Source organism: Staurois parvus, unplaced genomic scaffold (assembly GCF_062004578.1).
Source record: "Staurois parvus isolate SC_StPar_1 unplaced genomic scaffold, SC_StPar_1.0 ptg000133l, whole genome shotgun sequence".
Taxonomy (NCBI): domain Eukaryota; kingdom Metazoa; phylum Chordata; class Amphibia; order Anura; family Ranidae; genus Staurois; species Staurois parvus.
The window spans coordinates 14,914,990-14,928,603 of record NW_028317929.1 but is presented as its reverse complement, the minus strand read 5'-3'; the positions used below and the strand labels follow the sequence as shown (position 1 = coordinate 14,928,603).

At 42.0% G+C, this 13,614-nt stretch overlaps 1 protein-coding gene across 1 annotated transcript; it reads left to right on the top strand.

Moving 5' to 3' along the window:
- Positions 1-722: 722 nt before the first annotated feature.
- On the top strand, positions 723-11,694 carry UQCRQ (ubiquinol-cytochrome c reductase complex III subunit VII). The gene is made up of 3 exons (XM_089673044.1): positions 723-853; positions 6,961-7,124; positions 11,490-11,694. Exons 2-3 carry the CDS (start codon positions 6,971-6,973, stop codon positions 11,582-11,584), a joined length of 249 nt encoding a protein of 82 aa, XP_089529170.1. The 5' UTR covers positions 723-853; positions 6,961-6,970; the 3' UTR covers positions 11,585-11,694.
- The last annotated feature ends 1,920 nt before the right edge of the window (positions 11,695-13,614 follow it).

Sequence of the window (13,614 nt, the reverse complement as noted above, 5' to 3'; positions counted from 1 at the left end):
TGAGAGGAGCAATTAATGTAAGTGGGTACTCTGATAGGCATAGCTTATGTAAGGGGGCACAGTGGACAGTTGATGTAAGGGGGAACTCTGTTGAAGTGATCGATATAAGGAGCACTCTGATGATGACCCCCAATGTAAAGGGGGACTCTTATATGTACTTTGTAAAGAGCAAACTTTGAGGAGGATTCCTGATGTAAGGAGGGGCTCTGATAGTTACACCTGATATAAGGGGCACAGGTTCTGTTTAATCATCTTAATACATACTAGTGCTCTCTATTCACCCCCTTTCCGCCTCTGCACTATCTGTCAGATATTACTTTTGTGTTGTGACTCCGTGGTACACAAGCGTGCCGAGTGAACAAGGAATCCGGCTTCTATGCTTCTCTGTCACACTATTGACATTATGGCCCCTTACTTTTTTTTACTGCACCCCCAGATCAGTTAGGCTAGTTCCGGCCCTGTTACAGACTCCTGCAGACAAAAATAATAAATGCACATTTTATCACCTGCAAAAAAAATGTGCATTTATTATTTTTTTCTAAAAGATGAACTTATCCTTTAATCAATCCCTGCCCCAAATCCTGCCATCCTAAGCCCTAGCCTGCGAGTAGAATACAGTCTATCAGCATTATCACCATGCTCAGTTTACCGCGGTGCACTCCAGAGCTTTCTCTCGAGTAGGCAGCAGAGGGCGCTCATACGCCTGGCAGCCGCCTCCTACACTTCAATCAGCAGGTGGCGCACGCTCTCCGCTCTCCTCCAATTCAATCATGTGACCAAGTTTGCTCTCGGAAGAGGAAGCCGTGTGACCGGAAGTCCCTGCTCGACCTGAGTTTGGCATTGAGGCGACAAGGTGAGTGTTGTGACTGTCCTGGGAGAGCGAAAGTAGTTGAGGAGCCGTGCACGACACCTATAGAGCAGCATACGGCGTACAGGGGTGATGTTGGAGGTCTACACACACCTCTCTAATGTCTTCTCTGCTCTCAATGCCACTGCGGCTTCTGGTGTCCCCTAGTGCCTGAATATTTCACGTATTGCCTTGGTGGTGTGAGAGTTCATATTCAACCCAGCCCAACGCATAGAAAAAGTGTTGTTAGTGATAGGACTTTGTTCCTATGTGGTGTCTTGGTCTGTTGGCATCAGGTGACATTAACCACTTGCCCTCCAGAGGCTTTACCCCCCCTTCCTGACCAGGCCATTTTCTTGCGATACGGCACTGCGTTACTTCGACAATTGCACGGTCATGAAACACTATACATAAATGAAATGTGTCTTTTTTTTGCCCATCTAATAGAGCTTTCTTTTGGTGGTATTTGATCACCTCTGCATTTATTTTTTGCACTATAAACAAAAAAAGACCACCAATTTTGAAAGAAAAAAACCTATTTTTTACTTTTTGCTATAAAACGTCCAATAAAATTTAAAAAAAAATCAAATTTCTTCATAAATTTAGGCCAAAATGTATTCTGCTACATGTCTTTGCTTCAAAAAAAAAAATCCCAACATGTAAATTAATTGGTTTATGTGGACGTTATAGCATCTACAAATGGCGGTATATATACTGGGATTTTTATTTTTTTTTATACTAGTGATGGCGGCAACCAACGACTTCTAGCGGGACTGCGGTGGGCATTCTGACACTGGGCGGGGAACTGACTAACTGCCACTTACACCCCAGTGACACCAATACAGTGTTCAGTGCTAATAAAAAGCACTGACACTGTACTAATGACACTGGACAGGAAGGGGTTAACATCTGGGGCGATCAAAGGGTTAACTGTGTGCTGTGTGTGTTTTACTTGGGAGACATGCTGCTTTGTATCTCTGCTGTACAAAGAGATACAAAACAGCATGACCATGCTGACAGGAGAGACTTGTGTTGCTTATCCACAGGTCTCTCCCCTGTCAGCTTTACCCAGTGCTCATTGAGTGTCAGCTGGGAATCGCTGTCTGGGACCCGGTGATTGACATCCCTAGCCAATAGCGGCGCGGGTAGGGCGGTGTGCACACCCCCTACCTGGAAATGCACATCACATATATATATGTGATTTTGCACAGCTCTGTAGCAGTACTTCTACTATAGGGCAGCAGGAAAGTGGTTAATATAGAGAGTGTGTGCTGGAGTGTTCTGGGAATGTAGATAGCACTGTGGTGTCCCCTCATCATACCATGGAACATCTGATTATTCCATTGTAAAACCTAAAGTAACAAATCTGTCATTTATTGTGTGTATGATGACCTCTTCAGATTGTCTTTAGTGAAAATCTCACACACAGCTCTAGTCATTCTATATCTATCTCACTTTTTCTAGAAAAAGGTTCAGTTCCTGTCTGAAAATCTGCAAAACAGTGTTTTTAGGCCAATTTTTTTTTTCTTTAACCAGTTTACAACACCCAGGTGCGTTCCACTGATATCAAATAATAATCATTTAGTTATTAAATTAATTTATTATTATACAGGACTTATATAGCGCCAACAGTTTGATCAGCGCTTTACATTATGGAGGGAGACAGTACAGTAACTATACAGTTCAGTACAAGAGGGATTAGAGGGCCCTGCTCCTTGGAGCTTACAATCTAGGAGGGAGGGGATAGTGGTGCAAGAAGTAATTAGCTGTGGGGGATGGAGTGGTAGGAAGAGTAGAGGATTCCAATATTAGCTGGGGTCAGGGTATGCTTTCCTGAAGAGATGGGTTTTCAGAGTGCGCCTAAAAGTGAGCAGTGTAGGCGATAGCCTGATAGATTGGGGTAGGGAGTTCCAGAGGATGGGTGAAGCCCTTCAGAAATCCTGGAGACGGGCATGGGAGGAGGAGACAAGGGAGCTAGAGAGTAGGAGGTCATGTGAGGAGCGGAGAGTATGGTTTGGGTTATGGGATATGTGCTAATACCTTGTACAAACAAATCTCCTAACCAATATCCATATAAATCATTTGTGATCCTACTATAAATAGGTGCTTATTTCCACATAACCGTGAAACATTAATACATGTGCAAACTTATAGCAACAAAAAATTATATATATTTTATGTCAAAAATTCCTTCAAAACAAAATATAGATAAATTTCAAAAGTCCATTCTGTGATACGTTCTCATTAAGTGCTCCTTCACCAGTGTGCGCTCACCTTGTTTTTTTGACCAAACCGTTAAGTGAGGTCAAAAACAGCTTGTGTCCCTATAAATGGACTTGTAGGTGATTTTAGGGCTGTATCCATGTCCCAGATGGATGGATGAGTGTAGTGATACCCCTCTCTCCAGCAGGGGGTCTTGATATTATCCAGAGACCTGATTTCCTGGATTTAGGTGGATGGATTTCTCCCTCTCTCCTCCAGGGGGTCTTTCCACTGCTGACTGACACTCCACTGCGCCACATACATGTTGATCACAGCTCTTATTTATAGCAGGATCACCAATGATTTATATGGATATTGGTTAAGAGATCTGTTTATACAGGGTATTAGCACATATATTCATTTATTAACTAAATGATTATTATTTGATATTAGTGGAGCGCGACACAATTTTATAATATTTGATTTTAGCTACACACAAGTATGGGTATGGGCTGCCCACTTCTAGGTTTTAAGCGCCCATGTGCAACCCCCCCCCCCCCCCACCAGCCGGCACCAGCTGTGATTGTACAATCACAGCGGGAGCCTGTCAGCAGGTCCAGGCCAATGATTCATGGCTGTGTCCTGCTGATTGGCTGTGTACAATCACAGCCCAGAGCACTGTGTTAGTAAAAACAGAGATCTGTACACAGGAAACGATCTGTAAGTTTCTCAGGGACGAACAACTGAGAGATATAGTAGTAAAAGCAGCACACATTACACATTGTCAGGCACACATTTAACCTCTTATCACCCTACATGTTCCTTCCCATCCAGTGTCATTAGTACAGCAACAGTGTATCATATCAGTGTAATAACGTCACTGGTGATGTTAGTGTCAGATTACCCGCCACACTCCCGCAGCCCCATTATAAGTCGCTGATCACCGCCATTAGTAGTATAAAAAAAAGTTCCAGTGTGTATGTATATATGTATGTTTTATTTATATATATATATATGTATGTTTGTAGGTGCTATAACATTCCAAACCAATAAATATGTAACAGAATACATTTTAGGACAAAATTTATAAAGAAATTTTAATTTTTTTTATTGGGTATGTTCTATAACAGAAAGTAAAAAATATTGGGTGTCACGATCGCGGCGTCAGACCCCAGCCCTTCTCACCAAACTCGTGACCGAAGGACTAGCCAATCTGAAACCGCGCTGTCACGTGCGTAACAATGCTGCACACTGCACAACGATTTTCCAGCTAATTGGACCACAATCAATGTATCGGCAGCCTGAGCGATTGTTACTGGGTCAGGTTAATTACACAATTAACCCTTCACACTGCCCCCACTCCTTTTTGTACAGAGAGGAAACTCGGTGATATCAGCAATACTATAATGGTTGAGATAATCGTCTGCATAATACGGTCACCGCAGGCCGATTATGCAGAGGGTTAAACAAACACAGTAGCATTCTCTTTAGAGTTAGGCATTCGTAAATTGCAATAAAGCGCTATAGAAACAGTTCAACGCTTTCAGAAGGAAGGATTTATTACTAAAAGGTCAAACGGGTGCAATAACAATATTTACAGAAAAATGGATTTTAACAAAGGTTATCTGATCGTATTTCCTTGGAATGTTCTTTGAATTCCTGGGAAAGCTTGCCTTATCTTATACGAGGTGTTAAATGGCACAGGTTCCTCAGACAGCCAGGCACCTTGCTCAGAGAGGTGTTTTATAGTTCTGGGCTCCCTGCTGGCTCTAGCCTGCGAGAGACCCACAACCAATTGTCAGTGTGGCTGAACAGAGATGGGGGGGAGAGCATGGAGAACTCTTAACAAAATGGAGGCTGCGTCCTTCACTGTGTGTACGCTGGTTACATTGGGTTTTTTCAAAATTTTTGGTCTTTTTCTCATTCATATTTCAAAAAATAAAAAACCCAGCGGTGATCAAATACCACCAAAAGAAAGCTCAATTTGTGTGAAAAAACCTATATAAATTTCTTTTGGGTACAGCATTGTATGACCGCACAATTACAAGTTAAATTAGCGCGGTGTGGTATAGCAAAAAATGGCCTAGTGATAAAGACTTTTATGGTCATTGCAACACAAATTACAATGAAGTTCTATTAAAAAAAAAAAACTCCATGTATACAGTGGTGTGGAATTTTTTGAAAAAAATACTTGTCCAAGGACTAATGCAGGCCATAGATGGGTCGAAAATTGGCTGATTTTTCGCACTGTTAATGGGTTAAACCGTAACCGCTGCAACAATGTATCTATTTGTATCCGAATAAAAGCATCTGTATCCGAAATAGATACAATTTTGAACCGCTATACTTTTTTTTTTTTTTAAACCGTTGATGGTAACGTTGGCCTATTGAACAACCGATTTTTTTGTTTTTTTTATTTAAAAAAACGTCCGGTTTTCGACCCATCTATGGCTGCATTAGTCTGAATCCCAATCTAATCTTCAGTGCCTTTAGGAATGTCTGGGGCTTTATGGCGACTTAAACATTTAATTTTGTTAACATTGCGTTGTTTATCTCCTCCTCCCCTCCCTGCCTGTCTCCAGCATCGCACCTGGGGACTAGCAGGGAGGGGGAGAGACCTTGAAGTGTAATGAGCGCCGATTGGGTGCTCCTCAGGAAAGGGGAGTGTCTGGCTTATCTTTTATCCCTTTCACTGGCAAAGCCACAGCAGGACTGAAGGTTGAAAAAAAAACTACCTGCCCAGCGCTCGGAACGATATGTCCCAGGCGTCAGGCGATACAAATTCAACATCCCTGCGCATATGTGAACATGTAACATCCTCAACATACACGCATGTGAACATTACACCCCTGCGTATAAAAGCATAAAAGTAACCCTACCACAACAACAAGCCAAGTCACTTGAAGCTAGATAATATTATTTCAAAATTGCCATTTAAGGCCTTGATAGCTCTTGGAAAGAAACTTTCCTTGAATCGGTTTGTCCTCACCTTTATATTTCTGAACCTCCTGCCACATGGCGGTAGTTCAAAAAGATAATTTCCAGGGTGGGAATAAAAGGAGTAAAATCTTGTATGCGGCCCTACGGAAAAAATCCAGTCCAGTGGGGCCTACACTCAGTACCCCATATTGACGAAGTGAAAACAAAATTTTAGAAATGTCTGTGAATTTATTAAAAATAAAAAACCGAAATATCACATTGGCATAAGTATTCAGACCCTCTGCAACAACACTTGAAATTTAGCTCCATTGCCTCTGGGGTTTATGGCTGAGTGACTAGATGGAAGCCTCTCGTCAGTGCAAAACACATGAAAGCTCGATGAGAGTCCTTCATGTGGTTTTTTTTTTTTCTTTAATGTGTTTGGGTTTCAGTTTGTGCTGGTGATTTCTGATCTCCTCTGATACAGAGGTATCTGTACCACCAAAGTGCTTTATGGATGAGATCATTGTAGTTGATTGAGGCCAGGGGTTGTCAGGAGGAAATTGTATCTTACAGCTTTTCTTGTTTCTTCAAAAAACAAAACAAAAAAAAAACCTCTAAAAGCAAAGATTATTGCAAAAGCAGAATAATTTAAAAGAGTCTGCGAAGATAAGAAAAATGTGTAGGCTATTATTACTGACAACCTTTGGATCGAATGCTAGTTGTCTCTGACTTCAGAATTGACCAAGGATGAGTCAGTCAGTGAGTCATTGGATCATCATAAGAACTGGACAACCAACATTTAAAAAAAAAACAAATCAGCAATGGCAGCCTCGGTATTTTTCTTACACAAATTTCCTTCAATGCATGCTCTTGTATACTGTTGAAAGATCTATAGAACCTAATAGAGTAATGGTAATGTGTTGACATGCCTTTTGGTGTAAGTGAAAAGTAATTGTGCAAATATGTGACCTTGTTTTCTTTCTTTTTAGCAAATAAACCATGGGGCTGCACTTTGGAAACCTCGCTAAGGTGCGACATATCATCACTTTCAGCTTGTCTCCTTTTGAGCAGAGGGCATTCGCCAATATTTTTTCAAAAGGCATTCCCAATGTTTGGCGGAGGTTCTCGTCAAACATTCTGACAGTAGTGCCACGTAAGTGTCAGACCCAACCCTACAGGATGATATATATGTATGTGTGATAATTGTTCTGCATGAGATCAAAAGGAAAGGGGTAAATAGATGGGGCTGGTTTATTTGATAACTGTGCAGCATCTTCTAATGTAAACAGATTTACTGGGATTTGTGAATGAGGGTATCAGGCTTACTAGACACATTCAAGTGCACCATTCATTAACCATGCAGTTGCATAGCATTCCAGTTTACTTCTATGGAGGAGGAAACGCATTTAAAGAACAGCAGAATAGGACTATTCAATTTTTCTTTTTTGTTTTTTTAAAGTGCAGTGCAAAGAAGCATTAATATACACACTATATTGCCAAATGTATTGGGCCAGCCCTCCAAATCATTGGATTCAGGTGTATAAAATCAAGCACCTAGGCATGCACACTGCTTCTACAACCATTTGTGAAAGAATGGGTTCTTTCTCATTTAATTCAAATGTAGTACCGTGATAGGATGCCATCTGTGCAATAAGTCCATCCGTGACATTTCCTTGCTACTAAAGATTCCACGGTCAACTGTTAGTGGTATTATAACAAAGTGGAAGCAACTGGGAACAACAGCAACTCAGCCTTGAAATGGTAGGCCACGTATAATGACAGAGCGGGGTCAGCGCATGCTGAAGCGCACAGTGCACAGAAGTCGCCAACTGTCTGCAGAATCAATTACTAAAGACCTCCAAACTTCGTGTGGCCATCAGAGTAGCACAACAACAGGGCGTAGAGAGCTTCATGAAATGGGTTTCCATGGCCGAGCAGCTGCATCCAAGCCTTACATCATCAAGTGCAATGCAAAGCGTCAGATGCCGTGGCGTAAAGCAGGCCGCCACTGGACTCTAGAGCAGTGGAGATGTGTTCTCTGGAGTGATGAATCACGCTTCTCTGTCTGGCAATCCGATGGACGTGTCTGGGTTTGGCGGTTGCCAGGAGAACGGTACTTGCCTGACTGCATTGTGCCAAGTGTAAAGTTTGGTGGAGGGGGGATTATGGTGTGGGGTTGTTTTTCAGGGATTTGGCTTGGCCTCTTAGTTCCAGGGAACTCTTAAGGCGTCAGCATACCAAGACATTTTGGACAATTTCAAGTTCCCAACTTTGTGGGAACAGTTTAGGGATGGCCCCTTCCTGTTCCAACATGACTGCGCACCAGTGCACAAATCAAGGTCCATAAAGACATGGATGAGCGAGTTTGGGGTGAAGGAACCTGACTGATCTGCACAGTTCTGACCTCAACCCGATAGAACACCTTTGGGATGAAGAAAAGTGGAGACTGCGAGCCAGGCCTTCTCCTCCAACATCAGTGCCTGACCTCAGAAATGCGCTTCTGGAAGAATGGTCAAACATTCCCATAGACACACTCCTAAACCTTGTGGACAGCCTTCCCAGAAGAGTTGTAGCTGTTATAGCTGTAAAGGGAAGGCCAACTCAGTATTGAACCCTATGGACTAAGACTGGGATACCATTAAGGTTCATGTGTGTGTAAAGGCAGGAGTCCCAATACTTTTGGCAATGTTGTTTTTTTTTGTGTGTGTGTGTAATCACTCTAATTTTATGTCTTTGGTACAAATTGTCCTTTTAAGACATGTTCACACTACCCCCAGCCAAGCAGCTTCTACAGGGAAGCTGCTTGAAATGGGGGAAGTAACAGACCAGGTGTGCTGCACTCAGAAGAGATGGGGTTCATTCTTTAACCGCTTTCCCACCGCCCTATAGCAGAAATACTACTGCAGGGCTGCGCAAAATCACGTGTGTGTATGTAAGCATGCATGTATGTGTGTGTATATGTATATATGTGTGTGTATGTATGTATGTGTATATATATATATATATATATATATATATATATATATATATATATATATATATGTGTATATGTATGTGTATGTGTATATATATATAGGGGCGGACTGACAACTCATGGGGCCCCCGGGCAATAGGGGATCATGGGGCCCCTGTGTCCTTGCCCAAACTCAAAAAAAGCCTATGAAAAAGTTACCAGGGGCATCTCATGGGGCCCCCTACTGACCCCAGGCCCTCGGACAATGCCCAAGTTTCCAAATGGGCAGTCCGTGTGTGTGTGTGTGTGTACACACGTGATTTTGCATTTCCGGGTAAGGGGCGTATGCAAAACCCGTGCGCCTTACCAGCGCCGCCATTGGTGGCCTCATCTATCGATCACAGGGTCCTGGCTGGTGATTCCCCACCAGCACCTGGCGATTGCCGAGTATCACTGATGGGGGAGAGACCTGTATGTAAACAATATAGATCTTTTCCCTGTCAGCTCCTGCACATTGCTTTGTATTGTATTGATTGCCTAGGATGGTAAGCCCTTCCTGCCCAGTGTTATTAGTACAGCGTCAGTGCTTTTTATTAGCACTGATCACTGTATGGATGTCACTGGGGATGTCAGTGACAGTTAGTCAGTTCCCCCCAGTGTCAGAATAAAAAAAAAAAAATCCAGTATATATACCGCCATTTGTAGATGCTATAACTTTCACGTAAACCAATTAATTTACACATATTGGGATTTTTTTTTTTAAGCAAAAACATGTAGCAGAATACATTTTGGCCTAAATTTAGGACAAAATTAGATTTTTAAATTTTTTTTACTAGACATGGTTAATAGCAAAAAGTAAAAAATGTTGTTTTTTCTCCTCAAAATTGTCGGTATTTTTTTGTTCATAGCGCAAAAAATAAAAACCGTAGAGGCCATCAAATACCACCAAAAGAAAGCTCTATTTGTGGGGAAAAAAATGACATAAATTTAATTTGGGTGCAGCGTTGCATGACCGCGCAATTGTCAGTTAAAGTAATGCAGTGCTGTATAGCCTGGTCAGGAAGGGGCGTAAATCCTCTGGAGGGCAAGTGGTTAAACACCACTTACACCAAAGTTACAGTTGTCCATTAATATGTTTCTAAAGCAAAAGCTTTTTGGATGGTCTTGTTTTATTGCCGTCTGGGTCCTTTCTGGAGAGATCAAAGCGGAACTTCACTGCCTCAATCAATATTTAATTATTTATGCTGATTAGCATTGGTAAATAGGAAAGTATGTCATATTTAGTAGGCATGCACTGAAATTTCGGCAGCTGAAAAGTTTCAGTGGAAAATACCCCTATCTGCTCTGCAGCAGCTGGGCATAGAGATCAGTGAAGGAAAGATGGCCTACACTATATGTAAACGGTGTTCAGACCACACGTGAGGATCCGGTGATTGACAGCCGCAAAATCGTGTATATATGCGTGTTTTTGCGCACCCGTGCCGCCCTGTAGCAGTATTTCTGCTATAGGGCTGTCGGGAAGCCGCTAAAGTGTATTTTTTCCCCAACAAATTGCGTTTTGAAAAATATATACATTTTTAAAAACTCCGTTTCGGAGTGCATCCTGAATTTTCAGTTTCGGCACCAGAATTCACATTTCTATGCACCACTAGTATTAAGTAGTTTTAAACTTTTTTTTTTTTCCTGGCCTAGGCAAATTATGTCATACATTCCAGGTGTCTTCAGAAGGGGAGTAGAGGTTTTCCTAGCTAAGCACACCCTCCTGCATGCCTGGGCTAAGGGTGGATGGATTCCCAAAAGTAAATGCTACATGAATCATCGGCCTTTACTTAAGATGGCCGCAGCCAGAAAAGCTATGTGCTGTTTTTCAAAGTAATTTCTAGACAAAATAATACATGCAGACATGGATGGATGGGGAGTTTGCTTTGGATATTAAAAAATGATTCAAACCGCGTTTTTGGTTGTGGTGCTCAGATGCAGTATAGTTCTGCTTTAACCTTCACTGTTGGTTCTGGTTACCATTGCCACCAGAATTGAATGTGAAATTCAAATATTTAAGTAGTCATCAGAACAAAAATCTAGGGGCACTTTTCCAGTGGGGATAAATGAATGAATACAAAGTTTCCTCTGTTTGGCTGAGGTGGAGAGGCAGGCTGATGAAGTCATACTCTCTTATTTGGCCATTCGGAGGCAGGTTTGTATGTTATTCACAGAACAGTGCCGCCCAGACCGACTCTACTTTGTTCTGAATGTGAGATGGGAATTCTCGGTCTTCCCGGCATGTATGCATGCAGATGAAATTACATGCAGTACATGTACAGTAGAGCTTATAGCCAGTGCAGCACTTCGTGAAGGAAATAGTTTGGTCCAAACAAACTGTTTAAAGTGACCGGAAACCAGGAGGTCAGCTTTAATGTACTCTGCTTTGTATGTACAGATCACAGTATATATTTAACGGACTGAAATTGCTGTAGAGATATGCCACTCCCTTAGATAGAAATCCTGATATGTGCTAACCTGGCTTTCTATTCTCTCTCTTGCTCTCCTTCCTTTTTTTTTTTTTAGCCTTTGCTTTGGCGTATATAACTTACAGCTGGGGGACAAAAGAGCATGAGAGACTGAAGAAGAAGGACCCTGCCATGTATGAGAATGACCAGTAAAGACATCTGAACTGGATCAATATCCATCCACAACTCTGTGTCCAATATTTATTGGGATGTTTAATTGTACCTTTAAATACATTAAAGATCTTTCATTGTTTTGCCCTCAAGTTTTACTCCCTTTTTTTTTTTTTCATCATTTATGTGAAATATATTTTTCTACCCACTTTTATAATGACAAAGCATCTGTCTATCTTGACCACCCTGCAGCAAAGCAAGGTATGCATTCATACACATTGCACTGTCCATTGTTGCAGTCTACTCCTGTTTGGTTTTTTTGGTTTTTTTTTATTTCTGGCTTAGAATGTTGAATGTTTTTTTGATCCTATAGCTCAGTAGCCAGCCATCGGTGCTCAATTATTCGTATCCTAAAGAAGCTGGGAGTGTGCATAACACATGATCCACAGGCAGTGTACACAAAGAAAAAGTTTGTACCAGACGGGGTCTTCACTGTATGGCCCCACCTGGAGCCACGCAGCTTTTTTTTAGAAAATGGACACTGAATGCCACACTCTGAATGATCACTTGAGGGTGACATGAGTATGGCTTTCCAATAGGAATCCATGGAATGGGGCTGTGGTGCACATGAAGTGGCCACTTTCAGAGAAAGGTGTGTACGGCTGAGTAGAAACACACAGTGAAGATTGCTGGATCGTGGTGGAAGGGTAAGGGTAACATCTAGTGATCAGCACCTAGGGGGTGGGGGGACAAATTAAAGAAAAGCATATAAAGGTACACTTGTCATTATGCTGACAATGACATAAACAGAACATAGGAACAGTGCTTCCTGTACTTTTGGTGAAAAGGTAAACATCTGTTTTGGTTGGATTTATAGAACCACGTACAATAAATCCAAACTAAATACTCTGTTTTATACCTGTGTGATTATAAAATAGTGAACTACCATTGCTAACTTTGTTGTTAAAGTGATATTAAAGGCAATTAACCCCCCCCCCCCAAAAAAAACTAATATCATACTACCTGCCCTATGTAATGGTTTTGCACAGAACAGCCCCGGTCCTCCTCTTCTCTGGTCCCCTCACTGGCACTCCTGGCCCCTCCCTCCTGCCTAGTGTCCCCAGAGCAAGCAGCTTGCTATAGGGGCACTCAAGCAGGTTTGCTTCTGGGACGAGAGCCGCAGCTCGGCCCCACTCCCTCTCTCTCCTCATTGGCTCACTGGCTGTGATTGACAGAAGTGGGAGCCAGTGGCTCCCACTGCTGTCTCAGCCAATGAAGAGGGGGAGTCCCCAGAGAGCCAAGGTTCTCATGCATGGCTGGATCCAGAGGGGGCTCGGGTAAGTATTGGGGGGGTTGCTCCACACAGATGGTTTTTTTAACCTTCATGCATAGAATGCATGAGGGTAAAAAACCTTGAGCCTTTCAACCACTTTAAAAGTGAAGGTTTTGGTGATGTCAACCTAATCTTGATTTTACTACTTAGTGGATCACTAACCTGGTGCAAGTATGCACCCAGTGGATTTGAACACCTGTTTTGCCCAGGTCAGTGATCCATTAGGCAGTGGACTTTACCAGGGACTAAGTCATGAAAGAACAATTGAGGCAGCTATTGCTAAACTCTGATTTTTGAGTGCTAGTTATTGGCTTCAGTGGAACTTCAATCGCTGACCTATAACAAATAGAGAGATGAAGTTCTGACACTTTTCTATATACTAGTATGCTTGTTCAAAAGTAAGACAGAGCCTGGCAGGCAGCATTTTCAATAGGAGCTAGCAAGAGCAGGGGCTTGTTCCCAGCAAATGTGTTATAAAAAAAATTAAAAACCGCATGTCCTGACATGTTGATTTTTTTCTTTTTTTTATTTTGGAAGATCCCATTTCATTGATCTTGAAATGCTCAATGATTCAACAAAAAATTAAACGTTTTGTTTTTCTCTAATGCAGTGTGTTGGTGGAAACAGGTTTTACAGAGAACTGTGTTTTTCTATAGATCACACCACAGCCACTTGCCTTTGAAACACCTAGCGGCCTAACTTGACTCTTTTGACCCCTCCTATGATGCTTGCTTCTCAG

Excerpts from the sequence above, each read along its gene's own strand:
- UQCRQ (XM_089673044.1), top strand. The coding sequence starts at position 6,971 with ATGGGGCTGCACTTTGGAAACCTCGCTAAGGTGCGACATATCATCACT. Across the intron at positions 7,125-11,489 it reads CATTCTGACAGTAGTGCCAC|CCTTTGCTTTGGCGTATATA; the intron begins GTAAGTGTCAGA and ends TTTTTTTTTTAG.